Here is a 23,203-nt window from a genome sequence, read left to right as displayed (position 1 = left end):
TTTCCATGTCCAGCTGCAAGACTTGAGAACTGTTCGTCTTGATTTGAAGCCAAACAGTACAAACTGTTGGATTGAACAATAAGCAGTTGGTCTGCCAAGACTAAAGTTTAAACAATCATTCTATGTGCTTGATCTATGAGTAAGAGTACAACGTTGGGAGTATTTTATATGAATATATGATTTTTACACCATTTTTATGGCTAGATTGTAGACCAGGGTTCGAGTTGATGGGCGTGGTCTTCTTTGTTCTTCTCCTGTTGGACACGCCTCCTGGGTATTTACCATTTGACTCTCACATTAACCTTTGACTCCCACGTTTAACGTACGACTCTCTTCTCGCTCTTGGGTCTTGCTCTCTTGTGTCTTGATAACAGCTCTCCAGCTACGGGGCGACCTTTGGCCAACTTCCCTTTCTTTTATCCTTTGGTGCCTCCATGTGGGCATGAGCAACCGCCGGACCAAGAGGGCGGCGCTTTCGATCAAGGAAGCCGGCCATGCGGCTTCGATCCGTTTTCCTAGCCTCAGTAAGCAACTACTGGCATTCCGTACCGGTCACGCATGCAGCTGAAAGCAAGAGCTGGGCTTGCCACCAGTACAATCGGCAATTTTATTTTTGTGCATCCTTTTTTTTCAACCAAACCTGCCTCTGTGCCTCCCAAGACGACTGAGACAGACCACCCCAAAGACCCATGGATCTACGGTTGTGAGTAGGACACTGCAATTGCTCCCAGAATGTGGAAAAATGAGTACCTTATAATTTTGGGGAAAATACTAGCTTCACACATGTTCCAACTTTGTACTCGCTCAACGGTGAAACGTATTCACGCTCATTTTTAGTCCAGCAACACACGATGTCCTATCTTCCCTTTTTGTTTACTCTTAGTGTTTTTTCTTTTTGTAGTTAGAGCCCTCTGTGTGTTTCCCTATAGATCCCTCGTAGATTTCATTAAATATTCTATAAAATTCCACTCCTTGTGTTTTGAGTTTAATAATGAAACCTCTGTAATCTAGAATTTGTATGTCCTAAATGTAGCAAAATTCAGATTATGAGACTAATAAGAGGTTTTTCGTCACTTTTCCCCAATTCTACACATAAAAAAGAGATGTGGTGCCCTTTACGAGACAAAAACAGTTTGATTGTGACGTTAAAAAGTAAATCGAACTAACCCGGAAGCGAACACAGGCGTTCACCTTTGACAAAAGTAATCCTTAAATAAATCCAACGCCAGTACACGCTACACTGTGCCACAGTGGAATTTTTAAGATGTGGTTCTTTGTATTTTGATGGATTTTTATTGAAAATTTCAGTCGGACAGAACAAAGTTTTCAAGGGGAGTGACAGTGAAAAGATAAGTAAATAATATAGGAAGAGAATACAATAAAAGACAGGACATTATCTGAATTATTATGAGGAAAGTCAATCATATGACATAGATTCGAGTGTTGTATGGGAAGTAGTGCTACACCCTGTAAAGGAAGGAGAGGAGAATATAGGACAGGGCTGGACAAGAGAAGGACAGCAGGGGAAGCATGCAGGACAGAGGTAGTGGACACGGCTGTTCAACTGAAGTGTGGTGGGCGTGGCTATGTAAATTATAAACATCTTTAGAAATAGAGTGCAAGTGAGGGGATACCCAAGAAGTTCGCATAGTTATAAGTTATTTATCGCAATGAGTGAATAGTCCTACACCAAGTGAATAAGTCCCAGAGGTGAGTATCTGCGGACACATGCAACCTAATTGACACCGTCTCGCATTCATAATAACCTTCAGAAATGTCTTGTAATTGCTGATCCTGAATTGCGGGGGCTGAAGACCCCACCCCATCCAACCAAGTAGCGGGGTTGGGCCCAGGAGGCCACCCGAGAGCGGCCCATTGGATGGGAATCCGTCCACACCGAGGGACCCAGGGTGGTTCACCGGCCCCACCGACGTGTCTCAAATCCAGCCACGCGGAGGAGGCCTAGCCAACCAATGTCGCCAGTCCCCAGTGTCCCCCGCTTGGTGGAAAGGAGGGCAGATAGGGACGCCCAAAAGGGGAAGGATAAGGGGGGCTCCCCTTTCACAGCCATGGGCCGTGAAAGGGCAGTCCCCATCCCGAGCAGCCATCCAGTCAGAGGGGGCCAGGCCCCAGGAGCACCGCCAAGAGCATAGTGGAACCCGCCCACCCCACTCCAAACCCCGTTACTATGACTGCCAGGTCCCAGACTGGCGGGGGGTGGGGGAGTCTAGGGGGGGTAGGACTGCTAGGCACTGCTGTCGGGCAGCCAAACCCCCCCGACCCAAATCCCACCGGCCCCCAGAAATCAGTGTATGTAGTGCATTAAAAAAACAGCGATGGGTGTGTGCAATGCATTAAAAGACCTGTGGGGCAGGCAAGGCAGAGGAGCAAAGTTGACATACTGGATCCTGGTCCAACGCCCGCATCCCTTCGACCACCCACCAGTCCCCCAAGAAACCCTCACTATGTGTGTGTGTCCGGATGTGATTAGTGAAGAAATATTTACAGTGAATGGTGTGAGTGCGTGCTAAGTGAGCGATTGAGAAGCATGGAGCCTGCAGGCTAACCGGGATAACCAATGGGTGAGAGGGCCGTCACACCCAGCCCCGTAGTACGGGCCCCCGGATACTCCCCCCATCCCAGCCAGCACTCACTAACCACCCCATAGTGCGGAAGGTGGACCCGCCCCCAGACCAGGCAGCAACAAAACCCCACAGCGGGTCCCGTGGTCAGCAGGGTACCTACGCCATGCCCCCCACGAGAAGAGGGGGAGCCGATTGCAGCCAGACGCAAGGACAGGAGAGAAGAGGAGGAAGCAGGCCCGATGAGCGACAATGGGCCACCCCTTCTCCCACCAGCAGCTGGAACGGGGAACCAAAGCGGACACCAGTTGGCACAACCCCAGCACCAGTACACTATATAAAGACTGTATTTACAGTCCTCTCCCAAAGTATTGGAACGGCAAGGTAAATTCCTTGTTTTTTGTTGTATACTGAAGACATTTGGGTTTCAGATCAAAAGATTAATATGAGACAAAAGTTCAGAATTCCAGCTTTTATTTCGTGGTATTTACATCTAGATGTGTTAAAGAACTTAGGACAGAACACCTTATGTTTGAAGCCACCCCCTATTGTCTCATATTCATCTTTCGATTTGAAACCCAAATGTCTTCAGTATACAACAAAAACAAAGGAATTGACCTTGGCATTCCAATACTTTTGGAGGGGACTGTATACTGCATGCTTAAAATGACAATTGTCATGTTCCATGCCATGCAGTTCCTCTGTTGGAGCTTGGGTGGCGCCTTGCGCCTTGTCTCTCGCTCTCCCCCCTCTTCTCCCAATTAATCAGCATCACCTGGTCTGTGCAACTGTCTTTAAGCAACAGTGATTTCTGCCTGCATTTAAGCCTGCCTGACCCAGAGATCCAGCGCCAGAGTATTTCGCTATTGTTGGTAGTACACAGCTCTGCTCTCGTGGCTTCACCTCTTGTTTCCGGACTATGCACAGCGATACTTACTCTCATATGTGCTCGTCCGCTTCCAGGTTTCCTCCCGTGTCTCCAGCTTCGTTGCCCGCTCCAAACACGCCTTCAAGTCCTGCCACCTGCTCCCGCTACCGTCTCCTGACTGTTCCTTGTTCCCGCAAGCCACCATCACGCCTCGGAAATACACACCTTGAGCTTCCTCCAAATAAACCATTTCCATCTACTCCTACCGCCTCCGCCTGCTATTGGGTCCAGTCCTACATCACGATAACCAATCGTGACAGAATACTCTGGCCATAAAATCATGGACACAGCGATGTCGGAACAATTGAGGGTAGCGCTCACCCACCAAGGCACCCATCTTGGCAGACTGGATAATGTGCTTTGTAAAATCATGGACTCTCTCCTGTCTTCCCAGATCCACTCTGGCAACCCTCCCGTGAGTACTCCTCCCACACCCCAGCCTCCTACCAACCCCACGCCCCTTACAATGAACCTCACGTTATAGCTTTCTGTGGCGAATTTCTCTTAAAGTGCTCATTAATATTTTATCTGCAACCCCTGAGTTATCCCACTGACCGGTCAAAAGTTGCCTTCCTTATTAACCTCCTGCACGGAAGAGCCGCTAAATGGGCTACCGCACTTGGTTTAATTCCTCACCGGCACTCGCATCCTTTGAATCATTCTTGGATGACCTTAAAAAGGTCTTTGATTACCCCATTAAGGGTAGGGAAGCCGTTCGGCGCCTCCTAGCCCTCACTCAGGGGTCTGGTTCCGTGGCGTCCTACTCGATTGAGTTTAGGATTCTAGCAGGTGAATGCGGATTGAACGACACCGCGTTAAGAGGAATATTTGTTAAGGGACTTTCGGAGCGGCTCAAAGACAAGCTCGCAGCCCGGGATGAGCCCACCTGTTTGGAGGAATTAATTTCGGTAGCTATTAACGCTATAGACAATCGTCTCAGAGAAAGAGAGTGAGAGAAGGGGGTTGAAACGCGCATCTTGACACCGTCCGCAGTCACAGCGCATCCAGCCAATCTGCGACACGCTGAACCCCCTGCTGCCTCCTCCTTACCTCCCACCAGACTGGAGGAGCCGATGCAACTATGCAAAACGCGATTAAATCCCCTGGAACATCAACACCGATTCAACCAACAGTTATGTATTTATTGTGGTCAGCCAGGTCCCTTCATCGCCACTTGCACCCTCAAACCAACTCCTCTTCCAGCTCTCCCTCCCGTATGACCGTTCCCGCGTGTCTTTGGTTCCGATTGTCATACCACGGTCTCCGCCCTCATCGACTCCGGCGTTGACGACAGCTTCATTCATGAGGGCTTAGCGAGTCAGCTCTGGCTATCCCTCGAACCCCTCCCATCCCCTAAAAAAAGTTACGGCCCTTGACGGACGGCTCATCTCTCTTGTCACCCACCACATGGCACCACTCACTCTACGTGAAACCTTCCAGCTGTTTGTCATTCCTCCCCCGGAGACTCCATTAGTCCTTGGCATCCTCTGGCAAGTAACACAACCCCGCCATCGAATGGACCCACCTGTCTATCACTGGTTGGAGTCCCTTCTGCCACACCCACGGTCTTCTCTCGGCCGTCCCGGCCTCTAGCAAACCTCAGCCACCGGTTACCCCAGTTGATCTCTCCCGGGTACCAGAAAAATATCACGACCTCTCCCTGGTGTTCAGTAAGGATCTTGCCATCACACTTCCCCCCCACCGCCCTTATGACTGTGCCATTGACCTCCTGCCTGGAGCCCCTCTCCCCTCCGGCCGCCTTATTATATCCACGACTCCCTTGCCTCCGGACTTATACGACCCTCTTCTTCCCCCCTGGGGGCTGGGTTCTTCTTTGTCGACAAAAGCATCCCACTGAAATGGCTACATGCCTCTTCATTGAGAAAATAAAATCTTCTCTCGACAAGGGTGGAGTTGTAGGGGCGGTGTTCTTGGACCTCAGGAAAGGTTTAGATACAGTAAATCACTCTGTTCTTCTTGACAAGCTCGCAAATTGTAACTTCTCTCGCAAAGCTGTGAGCTGGATTGAATCATATCTGCATGACCGAACACAATCTGTATCAGTTAACAACTGCAGATCAGAGTCTCTTAGGCTAACCTCTGGAGTCCCTCAGGGATCAATATTAGGTCCCCTTTTATTTAGTCTTTATATCAACGATTTGCCCACTGTTTTTTCTGAAGCAGAATGCGTAATGTATGCAGACGACACGGTTTTCTTTTTTCATGGTCGCTCCAAAGATACTGTTGCTGCTAAATTCACTAATACAATGTCCTGTGTCAGAACTTGGTTGCAGGAGTGCTGTCTACAGCTAAACGTTTCTAAAACTGTAGGCATGTATTTCACTAAAACAAATAGAGTATCGCCTGACCCCGACATACTTGTTAATGGAGACAAAAATGCAAATTATCAGCCAATACAAATATCTTGGGTTAATAATAGATTCACAGCTTTCCTTTAAAGCCCATATTGACAAATTGTGTAAAAATATCAAGCCGCAAAAATTTACTTACATTCAATGATTCTTAGTCACTTTAACTATTGCATAACCAGTTGGTCCCAGGCTGGTCAGAATGCAAAAAAACCATTGGAAGTTTTGTACAAACAGGTAATTAAAGTGATGGATAAAAAACCAAGGCACTATCATCACTGTGCAATTTTAAAAAATACAGTCTTTTAAACTGGGACAGTCTTCACATATTTGCAGATTTAAATTTGATTTATAAAGTACTGCATGATTTGGCTCCAGCTCCTCTGGCTGAGTTAATCATAAACAGCTCTGAGCTTGTCACTCAAGGCTCTGTCAGAGGTGACTGTCTCATTCCTCTGTGCAGGAGCACTTTCAGTAAGTCAGCCTGGTCAGTGAGGAGCGCTGGTGAGTGGAACTCAATACCTGAGGAGGTTAAACTGCTTACAACATACAAGGCCTTCACAAAAAAACTGAAAATGTGGCTATTTAACACCTATAGCTGCCAACACTAAAAGACAAGTATGTTATGATGTTTTTTTTTTTGTTATGATCAAATGATTTGTGGTTTTATTCTCTCTTAATAGTATAGTAAGTCTTTGATTATGTATCCTGTATTATATTGTCTTGTAGATGTATTTTACTGGTTTTTTACATCATGGCCAGGGGACTACAGATGAAAACTAGCCTTCTGGCTAATTCTGGCTTTTTTAACCATGTGTACTTCATGTGTTTTATGAAATTGCATTGTCCCCTTTCAAATAAACTGATTAATAATAATAATAATAATAATAAAGACACCACTCTCCGCCCCTGCATTGACTTCCGTAGCCTCAACGACATCCATCCATCCATTTCCTGAGCCTCTTATCCTCACAAAGGTCGCAGGAGTGCTGGAGCCTATCCCAGCTATCATCGGGCAGGAGGCGGGGTACACCCTGAACTGGTTGCCAGCCAATCGCAGGGCACATATAAACAAACAACCATTCGCACTCACATTCACACCTACGGCCAATTTTAGAGTCTTCAATTAACCTACCATGCATGTTTTTGGGATGTGGGAGGAAACCGGAGTGCCCGGAGAAAACCCACGCAAGCACAGGGAGAACATGCAAACTCCACACAGACGCTCTAACCAGTTGTCCACCGTGCCGCCGGCCTCAACAACATTACTGTGAAAAAGAAAGTTCCACTACGTCTCATAGAGCCTTCCTTCGAACCCCTCAGCGATGCTCAAATATTCACCAAGTTGGACCTGCACGACGCCTACCACCTAATCCGCATTAAGGAGGAGGACGAATGGAAAACCGCCTTCAATACACCACTCTGACATTTTGAGACTCTTGTCATGCCCTCTGGGTTAACCATTGCACCCGCTGTATTCCAAACCTTCATCAACGACATCCTCCGTGATATGCTGAACCGGTTCATCTTTGTCTATTTGGACGACATCCTCATCTTCTCCCACTCTCTTGAAGAACATTGCCACCATGTCCGCCAAGTCCTTCAGCATCTCCTTGAGAATAGTCTCTAAGTCAAGCCTGAAAAATGTGAATTCCACTTTTCCTCCGTGCACTTCCTGGGATACATCATCACCAAGTGACAACTACAACCGGACCCAGCGAAAATTCAAGCAGTCGTTGACTGACCCATTCCCTCCACCCGCAAAGAGCTGCAACTTTTCCTGGGGTTTGCCAATTTCTACTGAAGATTCATCCGTAATTACAGGAAAGTGGCCATCCCTCTCACCAGCCTCAGCACCACCAGCTCTCCCTTCCAGTGGACTCCTGATGTATCCCAAGCCTTCGAGCGCCTAAAGGAATTATTCACCCCTGCCCTCATCCTGAGACACCCCGACCCCTCCCTCAAATTCATAGTAGAGGTTGATGCCTCAGACACTGGAGCAGGGGCAGTTCTCTCCCAGAAATACCCTGAATCCCAAGAACGTCCTCCCTGTGCCTTCTTTTCCCGTCACCTCTCTCCGTCTGAACGCAATAAGAAGTTGGAAATTGGGAGCTGCGAGGCATCGTCTGGACTCGAGACGAATGGAGGCATTGGCTGGCGGGGACCGTTTCCCCATTCATTATCTGGACCAACCATAAAAATCTTGCTTACCTCCGTTCCGCTGAGCGGTTGAACCCCGTCAAGCTCGTTGGGTATTATTCCTCAGCCGGTTCAATTTCAGCCTTTCCTTCCGCCCTGGATCCCGTAACGACAAGCCTGATGCCCTCTCTCGCCTCCATTTCTCCCATTCCAGCCCAAGTGAACCAGAGCCCATCCTTCCTTCATCCTGCTTCGTCGGGGCGGCCACGTGGGAGATTGAACAGTTGGTTATGGAGGCTCAGAAGACGCACCCGGATCCTAACCGGCTTTTCTTGCCCAATTCTGCACGCTCTGATGTCCTTCAGTGGGCCCACAACTCTAAGCTCACCTGTCATCACGGAATCACTCGCACGATCCGTTTCATCCAGCAACACTTCTGGTGGCCCAGCCTGGCTAAAGACACCGGAGAGTTCATCCTAGCCTGCTCCGTCTGTGCCAGAGGTAAAACTTCACATCGACCCCCAGCTGGTCTGCTGCGCCCCTTACTTATTCCGAGTCGCCCCTGGTCCAACATTTCCCTGGACTTCGTTAACGGTCTACCCCCCTCCGAAGGTAATTCCATCATTCTCACCATCATAGATTGTTTCTCCAAGTATGTCCATTATGTACCCCTTCCCAAGTTGCCCTCTGCTTTTGAAACCGCTAACCTGCTAGTCCTTCATGTACTCAGACTTCACTGCATCCCTATTGACGTTGTCTTGGACCGAGGTCCTCAGTTCTCCTCCCAGGTCTGGAAGCAGTTCTGCAAGGCGGTGGACGCAGCAGCTAGGCTGTCTTCCGGCTATCAACCTCAATCCAACGGCCAGACGGTGCGGGCAAATCAAAGCTTGGAATCTGCTCTTCGCTGTGTTGCTCCTCGCAATCCCACCTCCTGGAGCACCTTTCTCCTATGGGTGGAATATGCCCACAACTCCCTGACCAGCTCCGCCACAGGTATGTCTCCCTTCATGGGATGTTATGGTTTCCAACATCCTCTGTTTAAGGAACAGGAACATACGGTGGCGGTTTCTGCCATAAGGGAGCACCTTCGATGAATCCAAGCCGTCTGGAAGGACGTCAGGGCTGCTCTTACACGTTCAGCCGAAGAGAATAAGCGACTGGCGGATCTTCTTCGCTCTCCCAGACCCGAATACAAGGTGAGGCAGATGGTTTGGCTCTCTTCCCGTGATCTCCCCTTCCAAACTGAATCCCGTAAGCTCACTCGAAGCTTCATTGGTCCCTTTCAGTAAAATCATCAATGTCACCTCGGTACAGTTAAAATGTCCTCGATCTCTCAAGATACACCCGACATTTCATGTTTCTCTGCTTAAGCCGGTCTCCACCAGTAAGCACCCTTTGGAGTTAATAAACTATAATAACATTGATATGCCCATAAACAAAAAACACATGAGGTAATCTTGCAAATTAAAATTCACCTAATTTGTCAATGGAGGACCTATACCTGGTGGCTTCACCATTGAGCACGTGCCACAGTGCATGGAGAAAAATCCCCTGATCAAGGTACTTTTATTCTGAAATGCCACATCAGATTTGGATGGGACCTCTTTTGTTGGAGACCTAGGGTGGTGTAGTGTCTTCCAGAACTGGACTGGTTTTGGGATACATAATAGTTTTTTTTAAATGATTTTTTTAAATCAGTGGTAGTGTGAGTGAAATATATATTTCAGGGGACCTTTATTTTGAAATGCCACATCAGATTTGGATGGGCCCTCTAGTGTTGGAGACCTGGGGTGCTGTAGTGTCCCTCAGAACTGGACTGGTTTTGCAATATCTAAGACATTTTTAATGATTTTTTTTTCAGTTCAGTGGTAGTGACAGTGAAATATGGAGAGTTGAAGGGAGTTTTATTTTGAAATGCCACATCAGATTTTGGTGGGACATCTTTTAGTGAAGACCTGGAGTGGTGTAGTGTCCCCCAAAACTGGACTGGTGTTGCGATACCGAAAGGATTATTTTTAATCCTTTTAAAAAAAAAAATCAGTATGCATTGATATCCACATGTTATTTGGAGGCTTTTATTTTGAAGGTGGTTTTCGTTGCTAGTTGGTGGCTTATTACCGTAATGCCTAGTATACACAAAATTAGGGGTGGCTGGCTTGACTTCTTTTCGAGTGGAGGCTGGCTTGACCTCAGTTTGTATTTTCTGCTTCATAAGGGCCAGTCTAGTACTCGTACTCTTTTACTACGAAGCCACACTGTTTTAACACTTGCAGAATGTGGCTTGGCATTGTCTTGTTGAAATAAGCAGGGACGTCACTGAAAAAGTCGTTGCTTGGATGGCAGCATATATCGTTCCAAAACCTGTATTTACCTTTCATCATTAATGGTGCCATCACAGATGTGCAAGTTACCCATGCCCTGGGTTTCTCCAGATTCTCTGAATCCTTTGATGATAGTATGGACATTAGATGATGAAATCCATAAATTCCTTGCAATTCTATGCTGAGAAATGTTTTAAACTGTTGGACTATTTGCTTATGCAGTTGTTCACAAAGTTGTGAACATCGTCCCATCCTTGCTTGTGAAAATCTGAGCTGCTACTTTTATACCCAATCATGACACCTGTTTCCAATTAATCTGTTCATCTGTGGAAGGTTCCAAACCGTTTTTTCTTGTTTTCTTCTTCTTTTTTAATAGCATTCTTCAACTTTCCCAATCTTTTGTTTTCCCTGTCCCAGCTTTTTTGGAACATGTTGCAGGCATGAAGTTAAAATAAGAGAATATTTGCAAAAAAATATTAGATATCGTGTCTTTTGACAAGATATTTCAACCTGTATTCAACTGAATATAGGATTTACATTTTACACAACGTCCCAACTTCATCGGAATTTTTGTCAACGCCAAAGCGTGTGCTATTAGTAAGTACAATACGTACAATATTATGGAGTGGTGGTGAGTGAGTGAGCTTGTGTTGAAGGCGCGCATAGCGAGTGACTTGATGGCTGAAAAAAATTTAAATTACATCATCGATGAGTTGAAGCTGACTCAACTATCATCAGCTTAATGTCGACTACATAAGTAAATAAATAAAGTCGTTCAACCCCTGGACGCATACACTGGGAATCCATAGTCAGTCCAATGGGAATTGTGTCACTTCAAGTATAGAGTGCAAATCCAGCCTCATGTTGGTCATAACTTGTCTGTAGTGAGCAGCCAAATTGTTTGGAGGAGAGAGAGAACCATCTTGTTCATTCTTCATAAATGTGCTGAGACAAAATGATCTGCTTGTTTAGTTTCACTCACCCCAGACAGTTCAGTCAGAGTGGAGTTCATCTCCTGGTAACAGCCTGAAGCAGCACTGTGGATGTCACTGTAATACCTGCACAACACACACACACACACACACACACACACACACACACACACACACAAACATGCGTGCATGTGTGCGCGCACACACACAAATAAACACACACACACTCTAATTACACCATGTAACACTCCTGTAAGATTGGCGACATGTTTCCACGCTAAGGCTACATTATGTTCCTGGCGGCCATGGCAGCCCTGTTTAACCAAAATGTAGTGCTCCCTGGGATTTAGGCCATTTACAGTGGTGTGTGAGAAAGTGTTTGTTTCCTTCCTGATATCTTCTTTTTTTGCATGTTTATCACACTTAAATGTTTCCGATCATCAAACAAATTGAAATATTAGTCAAAGACAACACATGGAAACACAAAATGCAGTTTTTAAATTAAGATTTTTATTATTACGGGAGAAAAGAAAATCCAAACCTACGTGGCTCTTTGTGAAAAAGTGACCATTGCCCCCTTTTAAAATAATAACTGTGGCTTATCATACCCGAGTTCAATTTCTCTAGCCACACCCAGTCCTGATACTGCCATGCCTGTTCTCCATCAAGAAATCACTTAAACAGGACCTGCCTGACAAAATGAAGTAGACCAAACAATCCTCAAAAGCTAGACATCAGGCCGAGATCTAAAGAAATTCTGGAACAAATGAGGAAGAAAGTAATTGGTATCTATCAGTGTGGAAAAGGTTAGAAAAGGTTTGGGACTCCAGCGCACCACAGTGACAACCATTATCCAAAAATGGCAAAAACATAGAACAGTGGTCAACCTTCCCAGGAGTGGCCAAGTGACCAAAACTATCCCAAGAGCGCAGCGACGACTCAGCCTATGTTTCTCCCTGCCTTTTCCCTCTAAAACCTTGTTTTGTCCAACTGCAATTTTCAATAAAGCCACAGACGTACTATATAAAACCCTTTTGCACTGAAAAACTGTTCCAGCATAAAATGTATACAGATCTCCCATTCTGCATGGCCAAGCAAGAAACAGGACAGACTAAAAAAATAAATAAAAAAAGTGTGCAAGCCCAGGCACATGAAAAAGGACTTTACACACGAACGAGAGAAAATAGCCCATCGAGACTACACAGTGTGCTCGCACTCTGAGATGCCAAGGATATAGATAAGCTTCCCTTTCCACTATGAATGCACCAAAGTCAGGCAAGTTTACCACTGCATGTTTCTTTCAGATCATGATGTGTGCATCATGACCTGAGAGAAACATGATGCACACATTTTTAATTTCTATAACATCAAGATCCAGCCTTAAATTTATTCGTTTTAAATGTATTTCCACAACAAATGAGGCTGTCACTGTTGTTTTAACCTTATAGTTTAACAAATAATACATGCATTTACATTCTTATTGCTCTTAAATATTGTAGCAAACTGTTATGTGTGTATTGTTGTGTGTTGTTTTTGTAAGGGTTGTGAGAGCAAGAAGTGTTCTGTTGTGCTTAGCGCTGTTAATTCTGAGGGGCTATGAAAGCATCGCTCTGCACACTGTTGGGAAAACGAGGAAGAGAGCCTCGAGGTGAGCTGATTTCAAAGTACTGTACATAGCTCACCTTCCTCCTCTTCTTTTAATTCTTTATATAATTTCATTTTAATGGTGTGAATGTGAGTGCGACTGGTTGTTTGTTTCTATGTGCCCTGCGATTTGCTGGCGACCAGTTCAGGGTGTACCCCGCCTCTCACCCGAAAATAGCTAGGATAGGCTGCAGCACGCCTGCGACCCTAGTGAGGATAAGCGGTAAAGAACATGGATGGATGGATGGATAATTGTATTGAGGGTGAATTCCCCATGCAAAAAATTTTGAACAGTTTTTTATAATATATATTTTATTATTTTCACCCGATTTCTGGCGCCCCCTTGAGGCCGCAGCGCACGTCGCATTTGCTAATCCCCCCGATATGGGCGAGCCGGCGCTGGTTGCGTTCATCGCGTTTTGAACGCCCTATTACGTACTGTGGTGGTGGTGTTGACCCTGTTTTACGGCGGTCGACTAGGTTTCCCCATGTACACTCTGACTGATTTTGCAAATTTTTGACAATTTAAAGATTTCGCTGCGCATCCACGGCAATAATGGCCTGTCACTTTTGCCCATCTCGTCCCCTAGCGTTGTCTGATGACCACCACTTTTCTCCACGGTGGCCTGAAATGGGAACATAGTGTAAATGTAGGCTAACTGTAAGACAGTGAGTACGGAAAGTTTTCAGACCCCCTTAAATTTTTCAATCTTTGTTATAGTGCAGCCATTTGTTAAAATCATTTAAGTTCTTTTTTTTCCTCATTAATGTACACACAGCACCCAATACTGACAGAAAAAAACATAATTGTTGAAATTTTTTGCTGATTTATTAAAAAAGAAAAACTGAAATATCACACAGCCATAAGTATTCAGACCCTTTGTTGTGAGACTCACATTTAATCGTGCTGTGAGACTCACATTTAATCGTCCTTAAAATGGTTCAACACCTTCATTGGAGTCCAGCTGTGTTTGATTATACTGATTGGACATGATTAGGAAAGCCACACACCTGTCTATATAAGACCTTAGAGCTCACAGTGCATGTCAGAGCAAATGAGAATCATGAGGTCAAAGGAACTGCCTCAAGAGCTCAGAGACAGAATTGTGGCAAGGCACAGTGCTGGCCAAGGCTACTGCACTTAAGGTTCCTAAGAGCACAGTGACCTCCATAATCCTGAGATGGAAGAGGTTTCGGACGATCAGAACCCTTCCTACAGCTGGCCGACCGGTCAAACTGAGCAATCGGGGAAGAAGAGCCTTGGTGAGAGAGGTAAAGAAGAACGCAAAGATCACTGTGGCTGAGGTCCAGAGATGCAGTCGGGAGATGGGAGAAAGTCAACCATCACTGCAGCCGTCTACCAGTCGGGGCTTTATGGCAGAGTGGCCCGACGGAAGCCTCTCCTCAGTGCAAGACACATGAAAGCCCGCATGGAGTTTGCTAAAAAACACCTGAAGGACTCCAACATGGTGAGAAATAAGATTCTCTGGTCTGATGAGACCAAGAGACCAAAAACTTTTTGGCCATAATTCTAAGTGGCATGTGTGGAGAAAACCAAGCACTGCTCATCACCTGTCCAATACAGTCCCAACAGTGAAGCATGGTGGTTGCAGCATCATGCTGTGGGGGTGTTTTTCAGCTGCAGGGACAGGGAGACTGGTTGCAATCGAAGAAAAGATGAATGCTGCCAAGTACAGGGATATCCTGGACAAAAACCTACTCCAGAGTGCTCAGAACCTCAGACTGGGCCGAAGGTTCACCTTCAAAAAAGACAATGACCCTAAGCACACAGCTAAAATACCGAAGGAGTGGTTTCAGAACAACTCTGTGACTGTTTTTGAATGGCCTAGCCAGAGCCCTGACTTAAACCCAATTGAGCATCTCTGGAAAGACCTGAAAATGGGTGTCTACCAACGTTCACCATCCAACCTGACAGAACTGGAGAGGATCTGCAAGGAGGAATGGCAGATGATCCCCAAATCCAGGTGTGAAAAACTGCATCATTCCCAAAAAGACTCATGGCTGTATTAGCTCGAAAGAGTGCTTCTACTAAATACTGAGGAAAGGGTCTTGAATACTTATGGCTGTGTGATATTTCAGTTTTTCTTTTTTAATAAATCTGCAAAAATTTCAACAATTCCGTTTTTTTCTGTCAATATGGGGTGCTGTGTGTAAATTGTGGAAAAAAATGAACTGAAATGATTTTAGCAAATGGCTGCAATATAAAAAAAGAGTGAAAGATTTAAGGGGGTTGAATACTTTCCGTACCCACTGTATCTCCTTCAGCAGTGATTCTTAACCAAGTGTGTGCCAAAAGCGCCACCTTGAGGGCCACAAAAAGCTTTCAGTTTTACATTTGTGGGCTGCAGCAGCCGCATAGGTTAGCCACCTCACTGACTACAGTAGGTATACACTTTCCTGAGATGCTACGATACAGCTTCCTACCAGTGAGTGGCAGTAATGCATAAAGTAAATCAACTGTTTACAAGGTGCAATGTTAGCAGAAGAAGACACTTAGACAGTTGGAAAGTTAAAAACTGATGGTGAAAATGATGCTACGGTGCCACTTAGGGAAATGAAAAGTTTTGCGACACATCCAATGATGGTGCGCACTGACCCAAGGGGGATGGTGATACAGTTTTACTTTAAGATTGGCCTAAAATATAGACCATCAAATCAGTGCTTTCCAGGATAGGCACTTAGCTCTGAAGTCCATAAACGGGATGTGAAAACAGAGAAAAAGTAGAAGGTAAGAATAAAGCAAAACATTTCTTATAGCCTTTTCAGAAAAGGGCTGTTTGGGAACCGGAAAACACAGAAGGGAGGCATGAAGGACTATTTGGAATGGTTCCTGCGGTCCAGAGAGATCCCTCAAGTGGCGATGATGCACATGAAAAAAACAGAAGGTGGGCTTAAAATTCATTCAGTAATATACTAAGGCAGCATAACAACGCTCGAATGGCCAAAGGACCAAGAAGTACATTAACATGAATAAAGATTTTGGGAAATCTTGCAAAAGTGTGTTATCTCGGGCCATAAATAAATAAATAAATAAAAGATTCAACCTTTATTTTCTTCCATGTCCCCTTAGAAGCTCTGAATGATGACAAACCTTCGCAAAGAATGAACTGTTGCCAAAGTGGAATGCCGTCTTCTTTAACTCTTTAACTACGGCATTGCCAAGAGCCTAGTGTGTGGCTTGTGAACTAACACTATCCAATGAATCCATGGTAACTCACCTCTCCACCAGCTGTTTGTATCGGGGGATTTCCCGGGCATAGAGCAACTTGTTGACCGGAGAGTCCTAATTGGACAAAAAGCGGTCACGTGGGGTCACATGTCAGGCATGTATGAATTTAGGCATAAACCAGCACACGAGTGACGTACTCGGCCCACTTTGTGCTCTGATGTGGTACACGAGTCGATAAAGGTCTGAGCAATGACGGATAGGACGGCATCGATGCTGTCAGTCACCTGGACATCCAATACAAACTGGGGGTTCTTCAGGATATTCACCCAGAACCTGAGGGGGAGACTGGTGGTGCAGACAGACAGCAGAGTTAGACAGACACAGTTTGCTCAGATGATCTGGTTGGTGTTTCACCTGTTGGTTTTCCAGATGTGGACAGTCTCTGGGTCTTCAATGTCGTGTTTCTCCGCCATGTCATCCAGGAAGTCAAAAAAAAACCTAACAGCAATGGGAGGAGGACGCTTCGTGCTCAGGATGGCAACAAAGACGTCATCCACAAACTTCTGCAGAGTCCCCTACAGGCACGCAGGTGGACAAGTGTATCATGACTACAGGACGTGAAAACCTGAGTATTACCCTCAAGGCAGTAGTCTGGTCAGTAAATATAGTTTCAACGACTCATAGTTTAATGGACGGTAGTCTGCTAAGGTGATTCACATTGTTTCTACTGGTGTTACCTTCATTGACAGTAGTCTGGTCAGGTAAATCTCAGGTATGGCCTTGGCTCTCTCTCGCTCTCTCATGCTGCTCTTCCTGTGTTTGGGAATCTCTGGATCTTCATTGCTTTTCACCAGATGCCACAATCGAACTCCCTCCTCTTCTTCACTCTCCAGCATTGGTGTTTCTACAGCAACAACAAAATGTTTCACATGGTTCTTGGTACCATGGGTTCTAAAGGTGCTGCACAGGTCCTTACTCTCTCCAGTCTGGAACACCTGATTGAGTCGAGTACCACTCAAACTCTGGGAACGTGGGACGAGAGCGACCGTGGCTCCATCTGGAAGCTAAAGAACCACAAGAGTAGGTCAAGAGAACTAGACCATCTCTCCGAAAACCGCTCAGAGGTCATAGTAAAAAACTTTTACCTTGTAATGCTGTAGTGTGTTGAGTCGTTTCCAGCGACCTTGAACCACAGCTGTGACATCATCATCTGACAATGTCAGGTGTCCCGCCTGACCCGAACGCCACTCTGTCAATCAAACAAGGAACCGTGGGTGGTTAGAACCAGATGCCGATCAAAGCATTGACTGACAGGTGAGACAGGTGTTTACCCAAATCCAGACTGCCTGCTGCTGGTCTCTGAGAGAATGGAACTCCTCTATAAACCTGGTCCAGGATCTTATCCTTCACCTGACCACAGGTACACACAGGTGTTCATTTGACTAGTGATCATGAGACTGGCCACAGCCAAACAACTGAAGAAGGGTGTGGGAGGCGGAGGAGGGCAAAATGGTTAAGGAGTAGACAGGTTAATGTGAGGTCGAGTAGGTAAAGAGCAGATACAATTCATCTGGGAAGTATTCAGAGCAGTTAACGTTTTCCACATTTTGTTACGCATATTATTTTTTTCCTCAAAAATTCCTCAAAATTCTACACACCACAGCATAACATGAGAACAGTTGTATTTTTTTAATTTATACAAATTAAAAAAACGCGGCACGGTGAAGGACTGGTTAGAGCGTCTGCCTCACAGTTGTGAGGACCGTGGTTCAATACCCGGCCCCGCCTGCGTGGAGTTTGCATGTTCTCCCCGTGCCTGCGTGGGTTTTCTCCGGGCACTCCGGTTTCCTCCCACATCCCCAAAAAAAAACATGCATGGTATGTTAATTGAAGACTCTAAATTGCCCGTAGGTATGAATGTGAGTGTGAATGGTTGTTTGTTTATATGTGCCCTGCGATTGGCTGGCAACCAGTTTAAGGTGTACCCCGCCTCCTGCACGTTGAAAGCTGGGATGGGCTCCAGCACTCCCGCGACCCTGTTCCATCCATTTTCAGCGGCTCAGAAAATGGATGGATGGATGGTATTAAAAAACATAACTCTGTAATCACATGTACATAAGTATTCATACACACATTTACGCTATACTTTGTCGATTCACATTTGGCAGCAGTTACAGCCTTAAGTAAAGCTTGGCACACCTACAGTATTTTTAGGCAGTTTTGCCAATTTCTCTTTACAGCACCTCTCACTCTTGGATGGGGACAGCCATTTTCAGATCTCTCTAGAAATGTTCAATAGGATTCATGCTTGGACTCTGGCTGGGCCACTCAAGACCACGCAATTTCTGATAATGAAAAACATCCCCACAATGGGATACTGCCACCACCATGCTTCACGAAAGGGATGAGGGCTGGGACTGTGCTCTGTAAAACCGAGTTCCGTTCAGTAAGCTCTGCACTTACGGACCACAGTTTTTCAGTTTTGTACTCTGGCTAAGCAGTTGGGGTTCAGTTAAAATAAATGGGGTGAGTTAAAATACAAGCCCAATTCCAAAGAAGTTGGGACGTTGTGTTAAACATAAATAAAAACAGAATACAGTGATTTGCAAATCATGTTCAACCTATGTTTAATTGAATACACTCCAAAGGCAAGATATTTAATGTTCAAACTGATAAACTTGATTGTTTTAGCAAATAATCATTAACTTAGAATTTTATGGCCGCAACACGTTCCAAAAAAGCTGTGCCAGGGTCATGTTTACCACTGTGATACATCACCTTTTCTTTTAACAACATTCAATAAACGTTTGGGAACTGAGGACACTAATTGCTGAAGCTTTGTAGGTGGAATTCTTTCCCATTCTTGCTTGATGTAAAGCTTCAACTGTTCAATAGTCCAGGGTCTCCGTTATCGTATTTTACGCTTCATAATGCGTCACACATTGTCAATGGGAGACAGGTCTGGACTGCACGCAGGCCAGTCTAGTACCTGTACTCTTTTACTACGTAGCCACGCTGTTGTAACACATGCAGAATGTGGTTTGGCATTGTCTTGCTGAAATAAGCAGGGGCGTCCATGAAAAAGACTTTCAGGATTAATGGTGCCTTCACAGATGTGTAAATTACCCATGCCATTGGCACTAACACAGCCCCATACTATCACAGATGCTGGCTTTTGAACTTTGCGTCCATAACAGTCCGCATGGTTCTTTTCCTCTTTGGCCCGGAGGACACGACGTCCACAATTTTCAAAAACAATTTGAAATTTGGACTCGTCGGACCACAAAACACTTTTCCACTTTTCATCAGTCCATCTTAGATGAGCTCGGGCCCAGAGAAGCCGGCGGCGTTTCTGGCTGTTGTTGATAAATGGATTTTGCTTTTTGTAGAATTTTAATTAGCACTTACGGATGTAGCGCCGAACTGTATTTACTGTTCCTGAGCCCATGTGGTGAGATCCTTTACACATTGATGTCGGTTTCTGATGCAGTACAGCCTGAGCGATCGAAGGTCATAGGCATTCAGTGTTGGTTTTCGGCCTTGCCGCTTCCATGCAGTGATTTCTCCAGATTCTCTGATATTATGGACCGTAGATGATGAAATCCCTAAATTCCTTGCAATTGTATGTTGAGGAACATGGCCTTCAACTGTTCGACTATTTTCTCACAGACTTGTTCACAAAGCGGTGAACCTCGCCCCATCTTTGATTGTGAATGACTGAGCAATTCAGAGAAGCTCCTTTTATACCCAATCATGGCACCCACCTGTTCCCAATTAGCCTGTTCACCTGTGGGATGTTCCAAACAGGTGTTTGATGAGCATTCCTCAACTTTCTCAGTCTTTTTTGTCACCTGTCCCAGCTTTTTTGGAACATGTTGCAGCCATAAAATTCTAATTTAATGATTATTTGCTAAAAACAATCGAGTTTATCAGTTTTAACATTAAATATATTGTCTTTGTAGTGTATAGGTTGAACATGATTTGCAAATCATTGTAGTCTGTTTTTAATTATGTTTAACACAACGTCCCAACTTTATTGGAATTGGGGTTGTAAAACATGGCTTTTATGCGGTTGCTGGCTTCCCCAAATGATCAGTGATTTATTTATTTCCTGTACCTCAATAATGTTTGTTTGCCTCTTCCACTAACAAAGTGCAAAGTCCTCTTTTAAATACCAGGTGGCTCAGTCTGTACAGCAGCTCGCCCATTGACCGAAGGGTCACTGGTTTGAATCCCGGCTACGAATGTCCACATGTCGAAGTGTCCTTGGGCAAGACACTGAACCCTAATTTGCTCCCAGTGGGCCTGGCAGCGCCTTGCATGGCTGCAGTCGCCCATTGCTGTATGAATGTGTGGGTGAGTGGGTGAATATGAGGCTTTGTAAAGCGCTTTGGGCACTGTGATGGTGTAGTTAAAGCGCTATATAAGTGCAGTACATTTACCATTTGACCAGATATGAGCTGTCAGGATATTTCGCGTGCAAAACCAGGGGACGACAATCCTGGCTGTGGTTCTTCTCGCTATCACTCATCAAGTGGCCATACCTTACAGATACAAATGGCTCTCTACTTGAAGTTACCACAAAAGGAGAAGCAAAACTAAACATATGATCTTCAACAGAAACCTCCCACAAATCGAGCACCCCGGCAACATTCTCTCTCGTAAAGTAGCTGCCATTAAGCCTCTGCTATAAAATAGAACGCTGGACACTTCCATGTTACCAAGCTATAGACCCATCTCAAATCTCCCTTACATAGCCAAGATTGTTGAGAAAGTTATTTTTAACCAACTCAGCAATTTCTTGAACTTAAATTGACTTTTTGACAAATTTCAATCAGGTTTACGAACTCGTCACAGGACAGAATCTGCTCTTATCAAAGTGCTAAATGATATAAGGTTGAATACTGACTCGGGAAAAGGTGTCAATTCTGGTCTTGTTGGACCTCAGTGCGGCTTTTGATATGGTAGATCATAATATACTGCTGAACAGGTTGTAAACGTGGGTAGGACTAAATGGAACAGTCCTTAAATGGTTCAGGTCCTACCTGAAGGAAACAAGTTATTTTGTAACCATTGGAAGTGTTCAATCTCATAGAACGGGGTCAGTCCCATGGGGTCCCTCAAGGGTCAGTTCTTGGACCCTCGTGTTCAGCCTGTATATGCTACACTTGGGTCAAATTCTTCAGAACTTTAATTTTGACTATCATAGCTATGCAGATGACACACAGTTATATCTAGCAGTGTTTCCAGATGACTACAGTTCAATTGAGGTGTTGTGTCACAAGTCTAAAACAGATAAATATCTGGATGAGCCAAAACTTTCTTCAATTAAACCACAACAAAACTGAGATAATTGTTTTTGGCAATAAAGAGGATTCCTGTTCGTAAATACCTGGAGTCACTCTCTTTAAAAACCAAAGAGCAATTCCGACACCTTTGTGTTCTGATAGATTCCGACCTGACTTTCAACAGTCATATTAAATCAATTACTAAAACTGCCTTCTACCATCTGAATAAAATATCCAGAGTGAAGGCTTGCATGTGTCAAGCAGACCAGGAGAAGCTTATCCATGCTTTAATCTCAAGTAGACTTGACTATTGTAATGGTCTTCTAACTGGACTCCCTAAAAAGAGCATAAAACAGGCGCAGTTCATTCAGAATGCTACAGCTCGGGGTCTGACCAGAACAAAGAGGTCAGAGCATATTAGTCCAATTCTAAAGTCTTTACACTGGTCTTTACACTTCCAGTCAGCTTTAGAATAGATTTTAAAGTTCTGCTACTGGTCTATAAATCACTAAACGGTTTAAATCCTTAATACATGAATGAAATGCTAATGGAATATAAACCCAGTAGGGATTGGTGATCGACAGACTCAGGTCAAATAGTGGAGCACAGAGCCCAAAGCAAACATGGTGAAGCAGCTATTATGCTGCACACAAATAGAATAAGTTGCCAACAGAAGTGACGTCAGCCCCAAGTGTGCATGTTTTTAAGTCCAGGTTAAAAACTCTTTTTTCTCATGCTTTCTAGAGCATTTCCACTTTTAAATTATATTTCTTGCACTGTACCCTGTTTTAATTGTATTTTTATTTTATTTAATTTTTTTCTCTTTGTTTTAAATGTTTATAAGTGTTTTTTTTCTTTGTTTTTAAATGGCGCGGGCATCGGTGTATTTAACCAAAGTGGCTGTCTGCACCCGTGGGCAGAAACGCTGCTGACTTTATTCACTGCTAATCAAAGCGCTTAATTCCCCCACCCCAGAACCCCCGCAGACCGCATTCATTCGTATCCCCTCCGACGATCGTTCGTTTCCACCCCCATCACCCCACACCCTGACCTCCATAGTGGCGTGCCGGCCAGTCACTGGATTTAAAAAATATAATGGTGATGATAACAATAATAATGCATTCAATAAATTTATTTGTACAAATCTGTCATCCACCATACATGTCCGAGGACCTCGCGTCTGTTTCTGCCTGCATGCACACTGATCAGATTCACCAAAATCGCATTCGATCGCCGTGTCACAACTGAGACGTGGTATTAATAGGTCTCAGCTCAGATGGACTTTCTGACACCATGTCACTCCACCAAGCAGGGCACACCCTTGCTGCGCTGACACCACCCTGTTTGAGACTTACGCTTGTACGAAAGTGAAGATGCATCAGTGAAAATACAGCCCTGAGTCACCCAAATGTCACATGCTCTGGGCAGAAGCCCAAGGACACACCCTCGCTGGACCAATACCGCCCAGATTGGTGCAGCAATAGGCAAAACACGCATAGCGAGCCTTGCTCTGGCACGAATATCAAGACGCGCACCCTTTGCACTCCGGGGCACGTTGTGCAGTCGACGATTATTGATTTTCTTTGCAAATATTCTCACATTTTGACTTTCACGGCTGAAACACGTTCCAAAAAAAGATGGGACAAGGGCAACAAAAGACTGAGAAGAAAGTTGAGCAATACTCAAAATACACCTGTTTGGAACATTCCACAGGGGAACAGGTTAATTGGAAACAGGTGAGTGTCATGATTGGGTATAAAAGGAGCATCCTCAAAAGGTTGTTCACAAGCAAAGATGGGCCGAGGTTCAC

The 23,203-nt window shown here is 45.0% G+C and overlaps 1 protein-coding gene across 5 annotated transcripts in view; it reads right to left on the bottom strand.

Moving 5' to 3' along the window:
• plxnb3 (plexin B3) overlaps positions 1 to 23,203 on the bottom strand; it is a 158,079-nt gene that overhangs the window by 2,587 nt on the left and 132,289 nt on the right. For 3 of the 5 annotated variants that reach the window (XM_061693791.1, XM_061693800.1, XM_061693783.1), the window contains exons 30-37: positions 17,437 to 17,515; positions 17,251 to 17,354; positions 17,082 to 17,169; positions 16,843 to 17,009; positions 16,520 to 16,680; positions 16,303 to 16,450; positions 16,155 to 16,219; positions 11,322 to 11,397 (exon numbers count right to left, since the gene is read on the bottom strand). In XM_061693791.1, coding sequence (XP_061549775.1) covers positions 11,322 to 11,397; positions 16,155 to 16,219; positions 16,303 to 16,450; positions 16,520 to 16,680; positions 16,843 to 17,009; positions 17,082 to 17,169; positions 17,251 to 17,354; positions 17,437 to 17,515 — 888 coding nt within the window. Of the gene's footprint in view, positions 1 to 11,321; positions 11,398 to 16,154; positions 16,220 to 16,302; positions 16,451 to 16,519; positions 16,714 to 16,842; positions 17,010 to 17,081; positions 17,170 to 17,250; positions 17,355 to 17,436; positions 17,516 to 23,203 lie in introns of those variants that run through there. The other 2 variants (XR_009769665.1, XM_061693812.1) reach the window with 2 other exon arrangements.

This window comes from Phycodurus eques, chromosome 1 (genome assembly GCF_024500275.1).
Source record: "Phycodurus eques isolate BA_2022a chromosome 1, UOR_Pequ_1.1, whole genome shotgun sequence".
NCBI classification, from domain to species: Eukaryota; Metazoa; Chordata; class Actinopteri; order Syngnathiformes; family Syngnathidae; genus Phycodurus; species Phycodurus eques.
The sequence above is the reverse complement of the archived record's forward strand: the minus strand, read 5'-3'. Positions and strand labels throughout refer to the sequence as shown.